Source organism: Montipora capricornis, chromosome 9 (genome assembly GCF_036669925.1).
Source record: "Montipora capricornis isolate CH-2021 chromosome 9, ASM3666992v2, whole genome shotgun sequence".
NCBI classification, from domain to species: Eukaryota; Metazoa; Cnidaria; class Anthozoa; order Scleractinia; family Acroporidae; genus Montipora; species Montipora capricornis.
In genome coordinates, this window is record NC_090891.1 from 19,578,819 (window position 1) to 19,596,318 (window position 17,500).

General features: G+C 39.1%; 1 protein-coding gene and 1 long non-coding RNA gene across 12 annotated transcripts in view; one reads left to right on the plus strand and one right to left on the minus strand.

Moving 5' to 3' along the window:
- The window catches only part of LOC138016615 (tetratricopeptide repeat protein 28-like), a 32,890-nt gene that overhangs the window by 840 nt on the left and 14,550 nt on the right, over positions 1 to 17,500 (minus strand). For 7 of the 11 annotated variants that reach the window (XM_068863797.1, XM_068863804.1, XM_068863802.1 and 4 more), the window contains 2 exons: positions 3,145 to 6,406; positions 1 to 2,653 (listed from right to left, as the gene is read on the minus strand). The exon at positions 1 to 2,653 is cut by the window's left edge and continues 840 nt beyond it. In XM_068863797.1, the coding sequence (XP_068719898.1) occupies positions 2,634 to 2,653; positions 3,145 to 6,358 (3,234 nt within the window). In that variant the 5' untranslated portion in view covers positions 6,359 to 6,406 and the 3' untranslated portion in view covers positions 1 to 2,633. Of the gene's footprint in view, positions 2,654 to 3,144; positions 6,407 to 8,448; positions 8,678 to 11,402; positions 11,547 to 11,577; positions 11,709 to 17,500 lie in introns of those variants that run through there. The other 4 variants (XM_068863799.1, XM_068863798.1, XM_068863806.1 and 1 more) reach the window with 3 other exon arrangements.
- LOC138016619 (uncharacterized) overlaps positions 11,829 to 17,500 on the plus strand; it is a 24,453-nt gene continuing 18,781 nt past the window's right edge. The window contains exons 1-2 of the long non-coding RNA XR_011125844.1: positions 11,829 to 11,942; positions 12,988 to 13,045. This is a non-coding gene — a long non-coding RNA (uncharacterized lncRNA). The remainder of the gene's footprint in view (positions 11,943 to 12,987; positions 13,046 to 17,500) is intronic.

Here is a 17,500-nt window from a genome sequence, read left to right on the forward strand (position 1 = left end):
AGACAATAGGCGTTTAAGACTCATGGCGTGTTTACGATGTATCGCAAAAGAAACTTAAGTCACTATCGAACAGTTCCAATCTGTATTAAGATTGCAGGATTTTCTCACGTATTCGTATAGCACATGTACAAAGGCAACTTAACGAAAGGGCGATTCTTTTTTTTACAAAAACAATAGGCATACAGATGAAAATCAGTAACTTTCGAGCATCTTTTTCAAAAGTCGAGCATTATTTAAGCACTTCTTTGCCATTTTTGAAGCAACATTTTCCAGTTTGCCAGCCCAATTGGGATAGACCTATCGTCAAATCATTTTTGGGCAAACTTCACAAGGCCAAAATACTAGGAAACACAAGTCACCTTATAGCCTAATTTTTAATGATGGAAAGCTTAACTATCATAGATTTGTGCTATAAAAAAAACCACTTTAAATAAGTCCTATTAGAAGAGAAATAACGATTTTTCCAAAAGTGTTGAAAATCGCGATTTTTGGCCAAATGTGATGTACCACAGGGTAGTTCCCTTGGTCCTCTTTTATTCTTTGCTCTGAACTTCAGGATTTTTGCTGATGACACTAATGTCTTTGTTTCATCACCTATTCGAGATCTTGAAAAACTAAATAACAGAGAGCTGGCTAAAATTAAAGAATGGTGCGATCTAAACAAGCTCTCTATAAATATTAAGAAAACTAATTACATGATTGTTAAATCCCCTAAAAAGAAATCAGGAAACATAAATGTTAAATTACCAAATAAAGATGAAAACAGTGAAATACGGACATGTAAAAACTAGCGATAAAAAGCTAAACTTCCAATGTTTCGGCGACCTCATGACGCCATTATCAAGGAGTTGGAAATGAACATGCGAGTTCATAACGGCCAACACTACTTTCCATCCCTAAAACTGACATTGGACATTTCCTAACAATTACACGACACATTATGCTATGTTAATATTGACAAGCTTACCGCTCTAAAAAGAATGAAAACAAGCAGAATGACAGCTTTAGTTCAACAAGAAATAGCGTTTCTAAGCTATGCCGCACTGATCTACAGTATTTAGGTCTAAAAACCCCGTTGAAGAAGGTTAACTGTCAATTGTTTTGCTAGGTACTATTATGCCAATACTCTAAAAATTTCGACTTTCCGGGAGCTTGTCTTGTTGGTCTAGAGGATATCGGAAACTCCAAGGTGAAGCCATCGATCCGGGTTCAACTCTTTGCCTCGCCTATTTTGAATCTTCTCAGCTTGTTTAAAATCTTTGTTTCGTTGAAGTAAATTTGAAGTCTAAAGTACACTGTACGTCGTATAAGTTGAATAAAAAGGGAAATGTCAGTTTGAGGGATGGAAAGAAGTGATGACCGTTCATAGCAGGTACAAAATAATCCAAATTTGCATAAGTGGAGGAGAGCTAGACAAAGACTTTAGCTCGGATTAAATCTGTTTCCACGTTCAGTCGTGGTCGACGTGACTATGGTAGTGGAGAAGTAGACCTTAGACCTTACTCTCGATTTGGGGTGCACAGTTTAGGAGGTGGGTACCCATCCTGCCCTCAGTTTTAACATGGAGAAAGGATGGAATGCTTCCCTTTTAATACCTTTGTCAACTCAAGAGTTACTGACCAACGTTTGCAATGGTGCGAAGTGGTATGAAATGACGTGACTCGGGTAGTCATACCATTTTTAAAATTCAAAAAATTTCCACAAGCATATGCATGGACAAAGTCCCACCTCCCCAGGAGTTTAAAATGCACACAATTAATTAAGAGATCAGGCAACTTTTACCCCACACACCCATTTAAGAAATCGCCCATTTCATTGAATTATTTTGCATCGGTCCAGTCCCTCTGTGACAAAATATCACAAAATCAACATGTACAACTTTAAAGTAAAGAACTTTCCATTTGTTTGGTTCCAGGCCCTAGCAAGAGTCCATCACCTAAGAGTTAGATTTACCCATATTGTCCTAGTGCTCATCAACGTCAGAAAAGTGTCTGTTTTTGAACCACGTTTTGTGGGAAAATAAACAATAAACAAATTGGCTAACTCAATGTTGTGCCCGATTCAAACCCTTTAGGAATAAAGTGTTTTGTTCCAGGAATTTCCGTCTCATTTAAATGTGAACGCTACATTAAAATTTTTGTAATTTCCAAACATTTATACTTTCCTTGGTTGTTTTTTAGCTTATAGACATTTGCCTTCCAAAACAATTAATTTGCTTATTTAGCTTTGGCCAACCTTACAGAAACACAGAAAATACACATTCCCCGAGACTGTCACTTAATGATATTGTAAATGGAAAGTTGGTATAGCAAGCTCAAGAGTATACATGTCACCTGAGGAACAAACCGCAAAAGCTTGGAGTTATTTTCAAGGGCCAAAATAACAAGACGGCTAGATCCTCAGTTATGGAAACAAACCCCTGATTTCTATCAAGTGATTAACTAATCCTGGAACAGATGCTTACAAAACAAGGCACAAATACTACTGAAATCTCATGGTACTTTAACTATAATTGGCATGTTATCTTGTGTCTGACAGCTACTGAGGTATCAATGATTGAATTGTTTTCAATAACTCATATAATCGAAGAAATGAAAATAACATATCGACGCATCGCAGTCCAAGTAAGTTTTTCACGTTTTGGACATCGTTTCTGAAAAAGAAAAACAAGGAAGAAAGAAACAAGTAGTGGATTAAATGCAAATAACGAATTTCGTTCTGATTGACAAGTAAATAATATAACAATTATCTTAATTCATTCATTTAACTGTTTGTGCTAGAGTTAATAGCAACAATTCCTATTCACTGTTACTTTGACATGTAGACTTGAAGACCTCAATAACTCACTTCACTCTACATAAGCAATCGACAATCACCGATCAGTTTCACAGTCACTCCATCATAACACGGGATCAAACAGCTAGCTATCTGCAGGAAGCTGAAGTAGCTGACTCGGTGAATGCAGACAATATTTAATTTAGGTATTAGCCAAAGCAGTTCCAGTAAAAATATCCACTCTGGCAACCGATTTTAAAGCCATTTCTTTGTAAAGAACGTACCTGCTCCTTTCGACAACTTCCTGGTTAAAAACATGTACAAAGTACCGCGATTCAGTCATTAAAGTTATATTTAAATAGCACTTACCATTCTTTTCGTGTTCGACCTGCCCAAACTCAAAGGTGACATCATCACCGATTAGCACAAATGGCGCCCAGTATTTTATGGCCGAATAATACTTTGTCTCCTGAAGAGATTTCATAGCATGGTGAAGAGCTGTACTTGCACTTTTTCTATCTGCCAAGTGTTGGTAAAAACTCTTCATGAACAAGAAGGTCGCCTCGTCGTCGATTGCCCAGAGTGACACCAGTACAGACCGGGCACCAGCACACAGGAAAGCCCTGGCTATTCCCACAATACCCTCAGATTTTACCTCTCCCTGGCCACTATGACAGCAACTAAGCACAACCAGTCTTGCCTGAAGGTGAACTGCTTGAACATCGCTCAATGATAACATGTAATCTTCCTCTTCGGGGATCTTGGATGTGCGTTCGGGATTTGGGGCCAAAGCAATTTCTCCAGATGCGTCATCCCCATGTGCAGCAATGTGGATTAAGGTAACTGACTTCATTCTTCTCAGCACCTCAGCTTTGGTTGCATTTTTTCCTGTAAGAGGCACGGTCTGCAGAAGTTCCCCAATTATATCCACCTCTTTTTTCGCACACGGCAGCTGTCCATACATGGGTTCACCAGTGCCGTAAGTGACTTCGCTCAAGCACGGATCGCCTACAAGCAGCGCTTCATTCTTACTTTGGAAGTTATCAGGTGCCATAGTGATCAATTTTAAAGCAGTCAGCGAGGGAATTACACGGATCCTGACAGAGTCACTCATTGCAGAAAAAGGAGCCAGGCAAAAGTGTCCATCAGGAACAAACACTAAGTCATCGCCCTGGATCAAGTCCGCTATAGGACTGATTAAGACATCATACAAGGGCTGCAAAGAGTGCACAGAGAAGCTCAAAGACTGAAAAGTTTCTTCAACACTTTCCCTACTGCTCGAGAAGTCGCTGCCTTGTCTTTCAAGTGAACGATTCTCGCATCGCAAAACAACCCCTGCATTGATCTGTTCTAACGTACTTTTCATCAGAGACTTGGCAGTTCCATTTTCGATTTTCTTTTGTCTAAAATTTATCCCGATATCATCTCTTAGCAACCAGAAGCTGATCGTGTTCCCTTCAAGTGCTGTGAAAACAGTTTGTGAAGGTAGATCTTTCATAACCAAAGAGATAGTTACCTTCATCATAGGATTCTCATCAACACTGTATTGCATTATTAAAATGTCTGCCAAAGCCTGTGCTCGTCCTTGCTCAGCAGCATACAAAGCTTCATCAACCTCTCCATTCTTCAAGAGTGCTGTCCACAGAGCGGTGTACGCAAACCCCTTTGTGTCACGAAAGCTTATTTTCCATGCATCCTCTGACTGAAGAAGACGCCTAACTTCATCAAAATAATAAACGCTTAGACGACAGTAATTAAGAGCTTTGCTCAAGGAGCCAAAAAATTCATGAACATGACCAATATGATAACATGCGATTGCCAGCCCTACTGGGTCCTCTGTTTCCTGGCAAATACTAAGATGTTGATGGTGGTACTCTATGGCTTGCTTGAAATTACCAAGACTTTGATAAGCGTTGCCGAGATTTCCACAGGCCGCTCCTTCTCTGGCCCTGTCCCCTACCTCTTTTGCAATACTAAGATGTTGATGGTGGTACTCTATGGCTTGCTTGAAATTACCAAGACTTTGATAAGCGTTGCCAAGATTTCCACAGGCCGCTCCTTCTCCGGCCCTGTCCCCTACCTCTTTTGCAATACTAAGATGTTGATGGTGGTACTCTATGGCTTGCTTGAAATTACCAAGACTGTCATAAGCGTTGCCGAGATTTGCATAGGCCGCTCCTTCTCCAGCCCTGTCCCCTACCTCTTTTGCAATACTAAGATCTTGATGGTGGTACTCTATGGCTTGCTTGAAATTACCAAGACTGTCATAAGCGTTGCCGAGATTTGCATAGGCCGCTCCTTCTCCGGCCCTGTCCCCTACCTCTTTTGCAATACTAAGATGTTGATGGTGGTACTCTATGGCTTGCTTGAAATTACCAAGACTGTCATAAGCGTTGCCGAGATTTCCATAGGCCGCTCCTTCTCCGGCCCTGTCCCCTACCTCTTTTGCAATACTAAGATGTTGATGGTGGTACTCTATGGCTTGCTTGAAATTACCAAGACTTTGATAAGCGTTGCCGAGATTGCAATAAGCTTTTCCTTCTCCAGCCCTGTCCCCTACCTCTTTTGCAATACTAAGATGTTGATGGTGGTACTCTATGGCTTGCTTGAAATTACCAAGACTGTCATAAGCGTTGCCGAGATTTCCATAGGCCGCTCCTTCTCCGGCCCTGTCCCCTACCTCTTTTGCAATACTAAGATGTTGATGGTGGTACTCTATGGCTTGCTTGAAATTACCAAGACGTCGATAAGCGTTGCCGAGATTTCCATAGGCCGCTCCTTCTCCGGCCCTGTCCCCTACCTCTTTTGCAATAATAAGATCTTGATGGTGGTACTCTATGGCTTGCTTGAAATTACCAAGACTTTGATAAGCGTTGCCGAGATTTCCATAGGCCGCTCCTTCTCCGGCCCTGTCCCCTACCTCTTTTGCAATAATAAGATCTTGATGGTGGTACTCTATGGCTTGCTTGAAATTACCAAGACTTTGATAAGCGTTGCCGAGATTTCCATAGGCCGCTCCTTCTCTGGCCCTGTCCCCTACCTCTTTTGCAATACTAAGATCTTCATGGTGGTACTCTATGGCTTGCTTGAAATTACCAAGACCTTGATAAGCATTGCCGAGATTGCAATAAGCTTTTCCTTCTCCGGCCTTGTCCCCTACCTCTTTTGCAATACTAAGATCTTGATGGTGGTACTCTATGGCTTGCTTGAAATTACCAAGACTTTGATAAGCGTTGCCGAGATTTCCATAGGCCGCTCCTTCTCCGGCCCTGCCCCCTACCTCTTTTGCAATATTAAGATCTTGATGGTGATACTCTATGGCTTGCTTGAAATTTCCAAGACTGTCATAAGCGTTGCCGAGATTGCGATAAGCTGCTCCTTCTTTGGCCCTGAAACCCACTTCCTTAAAAATGGCTAATGCTTCTCTGTAATTTGTTATGGCCTGATTAAAGTCAGCTGTGCCCTCATAGTATGTACCAAGATTGAAATAAGCCAAACCCTTGCCTTGTCTGTCTCCCTCTTTTCTTGCAACGCTAAGCTCTTGCATATGCCGCTCCAAAAGGTCCAACTTTTTATCTACCATTGCTGATAATCAAAACCAGGAAGGTTTTCTCAGAAATCTGGGGTGCACCTAGAAGGTAAATGAACGAAAAGACAATAGGTTCAATGCTCTGAGTACAGGATGCTAAACCGGCACAGCAAGGTTAATTGAACAGTGAAGGAATAACTATCTTAAGCTAGTATTTTGAAAGAAATATGCCTTTCTTCATCAGGGTTTGCCAAGGAATGATTTCGGCTAATGGCGACAGTTGTTACAGAATAAATACTTGGGCATTTAACAGACTAAGAGCGTTTTATACAATAATAATCACCGAACATTAAAAATAGAAATTCTATTACGTAAATGAGGGAAAAACAGCCTATAGAAAAGCGATGGCATCCCATTTCATCTTTCTTATCGAAAGCTAATTAAAAGTTCCTAACAGGAGGGGATGCCATTAACAGTGTAATATTCAATTTTCTGAAATTGACGTCAAACTCATAATTTTTTATTTCATGTCTAAATCTATCCAATGTCGGAATTGCTTGTTTTTTCGTCACAATTTTTTTTGTCTGGATACCTGCAGTCTGTGACAAAATTCGTTGGAACAGTACACGACTATACAGATCTGAAGCTTTCGCAGCTCACTCTCCCCTCACAATGTTGTTTTAACGCGAGTTTCTGAGCCCATTTGCCAAAACAACATTGTGGGAGGGAAAGGTATTGTAAAGTGTTGCAACAATATTGTCCGGGACTGTGGTTACTCCATGTATTTTGATCCAGGGACTTTGAATGAGCTAATTGAACTGCTAGCACGTTTCCATTGAGAGAGGCTGCTCGTCAGGACAGAATTGGCCGTTTTTATACTACAGATGCATAATCCGGTCATTCAAATTATGCCTTTCCCTCTCTTTCTCCATACGCCAAAGTCATTCGTTGGGAAACCCTGATGAAGAAAGGCATTTCGAAAATTGGCTTAAGATAGTTATTCCCTCTCACTGCTCAATTTATCTTGCTGTGCCAGTTTAGCATCCTGTAGTCAGGACATTGAAACTATTGTGTTTTCGTATTTCTCAGCGTTGTTTAAAAAAGTAGATCCGCAATGCGTACATGTGGTTAGTCTTAATAACCCTTTCACTCCCAATAGTGCCACTTATAGATTTTACTCTGTCTAACGCCAGACGATTTTACTCGTCAATGGGGAACCCCACGGGGCTGAAAGGGTTAAGTATACTGTTCGTTTTCATTTGGGTTCTAACCATTTACTATACTAGCTCTCTACGAACTTCATTGGCTTCCCATTGCCTATCGAATCAGGTTTAAGATTTGGGTACAGCGATTTGCCCACGGCATGTCGATCCGATTTGGAGGCAATAACAAAAATTGTGCCTGCCCACATGAATGGGCATCACACATGGCAGTGAAAGGGGAGCACGGATTAACCCTTAACACCAGCTAAATCCAAACTGGAATGTTTGATTCAGTACAGTTTTAACCAATAGGAATCAAATATCAAGTGGTGGCTTATCAGTACTGAATCAGTTGACTGTTTCATACCCTCTCCGCCAATCGTAATTCTTGTGATGACAAGTTGTCTGGCTCAAATCAAACCACAACTGAAGCAGTTTTGTCCGAGCCAATGAAAAGCAACCACGTTCCAGGGTTCTCCTTATTAGGCGGTAACCGGTACAATCTACCGCTTGTAAGAGCACTTATTACCGCCTGCAAACGCTCAGAAGTCGCTTATCCGTTGCAGAACGTCCAACATTAACCAAATGCTTTACCGGTTTGAAAAGGCCCCAACCAGTTGTGCTGAAAACTAGGGAGAGCCCTGTGTTCGTGCCAATTTTTTTACACATTATTTATTCTTTAATTTCTTTATGAACATAAGGCAATCTTTGACTCACCGTCAATATTGAAACTGTTTGTGACCTTCAAAGCAGACAATTTTCATACCGACCGCTAAATCACTGTTAAATTTATGGGAGCAAAAATGACTTGCAATACGGACTTGTTCCTTACCAGCCAAAACGCAGTCAAGGCATGCTATTTTTTAAGAAAGCCGCATTACTCATAATTTTTACACACGCGCACGGATAATTAAAGAAAAAACAGCAATTACATGTACTTACTTCGCCCGTTGTGGATGAATGTTGGCATTTGCAGGCAGATCTGGATTTGATCCCAATCAAACAAACACTTGTTAAGCCCTTAATGTACGAGCTCTTGCGATGAATTGCACGCCCCTTAGAACCTTTGTAATAAGAAACATCGACTGCTTTTCTTGCCGTGTCTTAGTCAAATTTTTTTTTACATTCTGTAAATAATTATTTGCCTTGGAAGCCTTGCTTTAGCGGGGAACTAGAAAGGAAAAATAAAAGAACAAGGAGAAAAAAAGCTTTGAATCATTCTCTGGTAAATTCAATTATTGTGATTGTGAATTGAATTACATTGTAGACACGTGCCCGTGACATTTGCGCTGGTGTTGGTGTCATCTAAATTGGCGTGATGGATTGTTTTCCTTTGCTTATTCACTGATGTTGTCCGCCTTAGTTCCAGAAGCATATGAACAGTGATGCATATATATCTCTTTGCATATAGGTCCATATACCATAAAGTTGTCTCACTGATAACTGCATCAAGTCTTGTGGACTTGTTTACTTGACTGATTTCGTACTCGAAAAGCTTGATTGCCCAGAGAGCCTTCCAACTGATTCAGTCACACAACCCGACTTATTCAGTTGACCCGGAGAACAGCAAAAGTTACTGCGAGTGCGAGGAAAATCGTAGGGATGGTCTTCCGCTATTATCCGGCACTATTCATGTCAATAACTGATTCAGTTGTAAATTAATGGTAACCGGCTTATTCAGTTGGATCTTCTAACTCGAGAGCAGAGAAATGAAAAGGTGTCCATTGCCGGCTTGTCCTATTTGCTGAGAGCATTGTTCTATAAACCTTATTAACAGAAATTTCTTTTTCACCTTGTTTCTCTCGTTCCCTACTAAAGTGAATCAGTTGACTGATTTCGTACAGTTAGTCACGGTAACTGAGACGCCGATTTATACCCAGAGAGCCTTCCAACTGATTCAGTCACCCGGCCGGACTTATTCAGGAAAAACAAGTGCCTCTATGTTTCAGTCCGTAAAAAACAGCAAAAAAGAGGATCTAAATAATTATGTTCAGTGAAAACCGGCCGAATTGTTGCCCATGAAAACCTGCACGTTTCTGATATGACAATTGGAAAACAAACTGTTCAATAATACCCAAGGAAAAATTCGGAAATTTATCTGCCATTTCTGCGGATGATGGCGTGAGCTTTCGTTTGTTCCGTGCTTTGTACTCTCATAAAGCACAGTGTTTAAACCAATGAGAGCGGCGTTATATAGAAACTTTATTATAGTATATAATTTTATACTAGTATTATGTATAATTTATATAATATTATTACATAAATATCATAGTAATAAAAATAATAAGTAAAATAAGAAATACATGCACCCTCACAGCCGTACAGCCACCTTGCGCATTTTTTTTGTTTTTCTTGAAAAAATATTTTAATCACATTTTCTGAATGAAACTTGCACCTAGATTAAGAATAAATTTCGCTCTCTCTCTCTGAACTTTAACGAACAAGAAATCCTTTCCAACCTACAAGACATACGCGATGTGGTGGTTTGCAGGTTTTAGAGAATTATATTGACCACAAGCATGCTAATTCCGTTGTATGTGTCGAAATCACTGATGTATAAACTATTCAGAAACTAGCGCGTGCGTGTCAAGGTGGCTCAAACCAGCTTCAACCATTTTTGAGGGAATGTCTCATTAGACGGACTAACTCTATAACGCTGTTTCACTTAACGGCAATGTTATGGTACCACATGAAACCCTGCCGATAATCGTTAAACAAGATGCACATGTTACTGTGACGTAATAAATTACCATGGCAACAGAAGAACCATCTAAAAACGCCCTATATTTTGTGTTAAAGCACTTAGCATCTCAAAAACGAACTAAAGTGTCCCCCATTTTTTATTGCTGGAGAGTAATTGGCACGCTAAGACAAAACTCATTGCAAAGTTTAAAAAAATTCTTTGCAGCAGATTCATAGCCACCTTCACAATTGGGAAATTTTAATGTGGCTCTGAATCTGCTCCAGATTTTTTTTTTACTTTGCAAAGAGTTTCATCTTAGCCTGCTAATTGCTTTTCAGCAATAAAAAATGGGGGACACTTTAGTGCAGATTCAGAGCCACATTAAAATTTCCCAATTGTGAAGGTGGCTATGAATCTGCTGCAAAGGATTTTTTTAAACTTTGCAATGAGTTTTGTCTTAGCGTGCCAATTACTCTCCAGCAATAAAAAATGGGAGTCACCGAGTTCGTTTTTGAGATATTCGCGTTTAAAGATAAAATATAGCGTGTTTTTCAGTGGCTATCTTGTTTTCATGGTAACTTCGCCACTGTGCTACAACTTCGGTTATAAATAGTTGAAATTTCGCTAGAACAGCAAGTCAAGCGTAAGTCAAGTTTTTAAAACTGAGCAAAGGTTAATCCGCGCTCCCCTCTCACTGCCATGTGTGATGCCCATTTATGTGGGCAGACGTAATTTTTCTTATTACATCTCAATCGGATTCCAAATCGATCACAATGCCGTGGGCATATCGTCGTACCCAAAAATTATATCATCTATCTCAAAAACACCTTTTAAAAGCAATTAATAAGAAAATAATAACCGCTAGTTTCACGGGCAGTGATACAATCTGGCTGCACTGATCATTGTACTCGCTTCAGGGACAATTGGAAAAGTGAGTGCTCGCAGTCTCGTAAAACGATACATGATTACATGGTCTTACATATCTTGATTACTCGATTTTCGCAATTGGAGCGATTGCTGAATACCCGTCCACAAAGGAGCATTTACGTTTGCGACGCTAGCCGCAGTACCGAACTGAACGAAAGTGGTTTTTGCGCAGTTTGTGTCAGATAGAGTGAATTCAGTAGAATGGCCGGTGCTGCAGTGCCTTAGTCGACTTACGGTTAAATTGAGCTGAGTAGAGTGGCTAGTGAGGCAGTGTCGCGGTGCTTACCTCATGGATTAACGAACGAGGTATATCCAACAACACGACTGCGGCGGCACCGTGGCAGCAGTGTTTTTAGGGTCCATTTCTTGTGGCCGGGTTTTGACATTACGTCTGTAATAAGTAGATTTCACAAAGAGATTTTCTGCTCAATCTAATTTAAGTGATTTAATTTAAAGCTCACCCGCACGTGCGAGCAAAAGCCCAGCCTCTGTATCCAGAGAAGAATCCAACACTTTATAACTTCTCATGTGTGCCTTGATGTCCTTATCACATTTTGGTATTATTACGCATTGAAGGTTTGCTGGATTGTCAGAACTTGGGCCACAAATTCCCCCAACAAACTCAGAATAGAACCGCATGCAGTCATAATGGTCTGTGTGCTTTGTCCCTATCTCTTGCGTGACAGCTCTGACGGCACAATCACGGCACAACTCACAAAAGCCATGAAGCGTTCAACTGGTTCAATGGTTGTTTGAGGGCTTCGAGGAAAATCCAAGAAGCGTATGCTTACATAAAGGGGGATACCTTTCTTTGTTTGTTTTGCAGGTATGTTCACAAAGTGAATTAAGGAAACTTGTTTGCGCAAAAATATGGAATGGAATGAATCTTGCTGGTATGCAAATTTTTAGGTCAGTTATTTTAATTACCGGATATGTCACTCTTAAACCAAGACAGTTAAATTTCAATGACACGTTCCCCTTGACCTACAGTAGTTCCAGTCAATTCACGTTGTATTGTGTCAGTAAACCTAGAGTCTCGAATTGTTTAGTGAATAAATCGAGATTAGCGTGTGTGGTTTCAATATACCTTGCCTCTGCTTTGGTGGTCAAAGGTCGACTTTTGTTGACAAACAGCATGTTGAAATTAGGCCTCAATAAACCTCCGTTTCATTTACCCAAAAATTTTATTGAATTTAATTGCAGCGGAAACATTGCTTATTCCGGTGATTATAGTCTCGTTTGAGAAAGCCATGTATCAAGATGCTTTTTGACGGTCGAATTTCGCACAAATTTGGCACTTATCAACACCAATTAAGAAAGCTACAAAGGTTGCTAGGTTAACTGCCGCTTCATGTATTACTATTAAATAACCAATCTTAATTTCACTTGGACAGTTCATCTTTAATTTAATATGGCTCCTTCGTGGGGCACCAGACACAAATGGTAACATAATTATTGTTTAACTACTGTTTGCAAGACGTTATGTTTTGGTGTGATATTGTTTCTTGTCGCCTGCTTCCATTATTTTATGTCATCTGTATTTCGTACACGAAGTAGATGTTTTTGCCATACATTCCGACTCCACTCAGAGGGTTTTTGATTCAAATGCTTAACCACTCTGCAAAATTCCAGTCTTATTGATTGAGTTATAGAGACTATAATCCAAAAAAATACATTTATCACTCTTTTGTAAAGGTCATTCAAAAAATGAGGGCGCTAGCATTTATGACTTTGTAATATCTTGTCTCATACTTCCAGTTTCATTTTTTTTTTTTGATTTTGCAAATTAGAAGATTGTAGGACTTATTTTCAGATAATTAATGGTAAGAGGTAGCAATATTTAGCTCTATTTTCTATTTTGTTTTGAAAAGACCGAGAACGAATCGAACACCTTACGTGGATCTGTGATCAACTCTGCACAGTCTTCAGGTAAGAAAAAATAATTGGAAACGTGACAGCCAAGGCTTATTTGAAAGGAAGCTTGTCGTCTATTTTGTGCTTCATTATTCAAGGAAAAGGTTCTTCATGGAAACGGTTTGATCCTGAAATTTTAGTTTGTTGTAATATTGCGCATATTTGACACGACTGAGTTTTTTCTCTTCACGCACGTAATGAAATAGGAAGGGGTTTTTGCCTCTAATAGCAAATATGTTGTTTCAAAAAACTGTTCGCTGGAAAAGGTGGCCTTTATGAATTCATAATAATTATAGCGCGTTATTACTTGGTGTAAAAGCGAACTTGTTTTGCGTGGTTGGCTTTAGAACGAGGAATATTCATGATAATTATTGCGTGCTTTTACTTGGTGTAAAAGCGAACTTGTTTTTTGTGGTTGGCTTTCGAACGAGGAATATTCATAATAATTATTGCGTACATGCTTTTTCTTTGTTGTAAAAGCCAACTTGTTTTGCGTGGTTGGCTTACAGAACGAGGAATATTAGTAGGTAGCAAGGATTGACAGGCCTACACAACTCCTTAACAATTGAGATTTTTGTACCGTATTTCCGGTTTTTGAAGTTTCACTCTCACATGAGGCTATTGTATTGTATTTTTTGGTCTTTGACCTCTTTAAAGTTTCGCTCTCACAAGCACGTCCTTGAGAGATTTTCCTGTTTTGAAGGATATGAGTGGTGTCTCTTTGAAAATTTACCGTAGAGAAGGCTGATTTTGTATCAAGTGCCATTTTTCTAATAAAACTTTTTTAAGGTGTGGCACTCCCGGATGATACTGTGTCACAAAGGGCAAGATATCCTTTGGGTCTTCATTTTTTTCTTTCAGCGCTGATTCCCTTTCTGTAAATTTAATGTCCGATAGAAGGGTCTCAATCAGACGTTTCGGATAACCTCTAGCAAGGAGACGTGCTTTAAATTTGTTAATGTTCTCTTCAAAAATTGTTTCTGAAGAGTTAGTGCGTAGGAGTCTTAGGGCTTCGCCCTTCACGAATCCTTTTTTGACACCTGGTGGGTGGCAGGAGGAAAAATGGGTGTACTGAAAGGTTTCAGTTGGCTTGAAGTGTGTTTTTACATCCAGAGTGGATTGATTTTGAAAACGTTTGCCTTTGTATACAACAGTGTCTAGGAATGTGGCTTCAGTGTTCGAGATCTCAGCCGTAAATTTTATTATAGGGTGGTGTGAGTTTGCTTGTGTGATGAACTTGTCTATATCCTGTTTGCTGACATCCCACAACGAAAAAATGTCGTCAATGTATCGTTTCCAAATCAGTGGCTTTATGACGCTTTTGCTAAGAATTTCTGTCTCGATGTCGGCCATAAAGATGTTTGCGAAAGCAACGGCCATTTTCGTACTCATAGCGGTACCGTGAATTTGAAGATAGTTCTTTCCGTTGAATTGGAAAGAGTTCTCTTTAAGTATAAGTCTTAGCATTTCTTTGATATAGTTAGTGGGAATTGGAGGGTTATTTTTGTGAAAATTTTCGCACGCATTGCATACTGTAGTGATTCCCTCTTCTTGCGGTATATTTGTATATAGACTTGTGACATCCATCGTTACAAGAAAAGTTCGTTTTCCCATCTTCGTCTTTTCAATGGTACCAATGGACTATCGGAATTAACGAATCGTATCCGTTTGTGTATATTGGACAAAACTAAATTGTGACGCCGGTGAACAATAAAGTAGCTGCTATTTCCAAAATGATGGAATTACCTGGTGATACATAACCTTGTCTTGGAGAGTAAATTTTTGACTCAGCAGAAACAATGGTCAACCCTAGGGTCAACCTCAAGAGTTTGGGCGATTGTGATCTTTGTTTTTGACCTTGCTCATTTATTGTCAAACTCTATAACACTTGACAGAAAAAGAAACTTACGAAAACCCGGTACCTTGCCATCATTTGACACAAAATTAATCACGGCGCCCGCTGAATTCCGGCGATGTCACTTTCGATTTTGCGATTAATTTGTGCAACCAAAAGTACAATAACAAAATTGAACGTAGCAAAAATCTCCCCAAAATGTTTGTCGCTGATCGTAACTTTTTATATTCTATATTCACGGTTTAAAGTTAATGTTGTTTTCATGTCGTAAATATGTTATTCTCGAACGACCGTCCAGGAAACTTCCTTCTGCTCTTTCTAAAAACTGTGTATCAATTTACTTTTGCATCAATATTTGTTTTTGCATAAAGCAAGCTAACAAAATCTGTACCTTGCTGAGTTCGCATTGGTTAGCGTTAATAGTATTTTCGGTCCAATGCTCCTGCTTTACGAAGGGGTATATGTTTGAGGTCACCCATCTAGATACTAACCCCGCCGGATAGGATTTAAGTTTAGTAAACTTTAGTAAACTTTAGTATTACAAAGCTGTCAGATTCTCAGAGGGCATGCTTAAACTTGAGGTGAAAGAAGATGTGAGGGAGCTTGAAAATTATCAACATGTCAGCCCAGAAGCCAATGTTTCTCACTTCCCATTTATTTTCTTCAATCTTTCTGGGTTCAGTACTTTGCTAGTAACCACATGTCTTCTCAGGCTATTTACCCAAGACTTCTATCACGGTACTACAATGATAGACAATACCAAATCTATATCGTGCACTGCTAGAGCTACATATTATGCAAGGACAACTTGAATCTCCTGGAAGACAACACACAGCTCAGTGGACATTTTGTATGGAATAAATTGCTGTTTTACTTCACTACCACATGTAAGCAATGCGTGTCAAAAATTTCCAAAGAGGACAGGAATTTCTTCTTTCCGACAAATGATTAATTAATAGGCTGGTAGCCAGGTTTTTAACCTCAGAAAAGGATCTGTTCGTCGTGCGAGCGTGTGAGGACCTGTGAGCCAAAGGGCCTCTGCTGGTATGACTTCTGGGTGACCCCTTAAATGGTCTTAATGACCCCCCAACTTGAAAAAAAATTGTCTGGAACCGTGCACATACCACAGGCAACCCAGTGTACCCTCACGGAGGGTCTCGTTAAATTTAAAACAAGAACCCAATTCAAAGATTTTGGCATGAATTAAATGCTTAGGTTCATGCAATAAAAATATATAACTGCTTTACAATCTGTCGTCTAATTGTTTTTGTCTGTGAGCTATGGTAATAACTGTTAATAGCTTGACTACAATGGATTTTTTGTAGTTTCCAGCACATTTCTGATTTGATGGAATATTATTTTATAGGAGCAGGATAATTATGTATGTGTTGTGTATTTTCTGTTTCGAATCTACGCATAAACTATGTTGAAACCATTTTTATTTTTGGACACAAAAACCTCATAACATAGCCTTTACATATGCTACGTAAAGGTTCCATTTGACTAGATAAAACATAGCATTTCCTTTCAAAATATATACATGAGACATACGTATAACATAGCCTTTGAATAAGGCTTCTGTATCCAATTTATGTATATCATAACAAACCATTTACATAAGGTCGTTAACTAGGATTTACATAGATTACACAGTGTCTGGTTCTACAAGGGAAGGTACAAGACATGACTGCCTGATTACCACTAATGACCAATAACTTTATAGTTAAACAAAGTATTCAATGATCTTTGGTAGTTCTTTATACAGACAAGAAAATGATGCCTGTTTTTGTTGTGCATTTGACTGCTTAGAGTAAGAAGCTTAGTAAAGTCACTCCTGATAAATTTAAAAAGTTACCAATGGCTGAATTGCCTTAAAGGAACCAAAAGTTAAACCATCAAGGAATAAAATTAACTGGTGGGAAAAGGCAGAGGAAAATCATGAAAAACTGGAATATCCTTGAAAAAAGCTGGAAATTAATACATGATCTTCACATGCTTTCATTTAATAGCATGCAGGAATGTCTAGAAAAATCTAGAAAGCAGCATTTGTAACAAGCTGGAAAAAGCTGGAAAAACCTGATTTGATCCCAGATTATGATTTCTGGAATAAAGCTGGCAATTTCTTCCCTAATTAGAATGTTTCATTAACATTCTAGAATTTTCTAGAATTTTCCAGAAAAGGAAACTGGTAAATTCTAGGAATTTCTAGAAATTTTTTTTGTCATATCCTAAGAAAAATTCTGGAAATAACCAGAATATTCCAGATTTGTTTTGCAAGGGTCTGTAATCAATCTAAAAAAGGTCAAGTTTTAAAATTTGGTCAAAATTCCAGTTTTGGTATATTGTACCGTTAACAGTGCTAAAGGGTGAATGAATTACTCTAGCTGTGCCATGTTTTTTTGATTTTCAAGTTACTCGTTCGTTATTTCAAAAAGAGCGATTCAAACAAGCGACATTTTGGAGTCGTTTTCACTCGCTCGCAAGGCCCCATACCGAAAAAGTCGCCGTCCAGGTAAAATAATTATCGAAACAAAGTAAGATATATTTTTCTAAAAATGGTTTTGGTAGTCCTTTATTGTGACAAATTTTGGCAATTTTCGATTTTTTTATCTTGC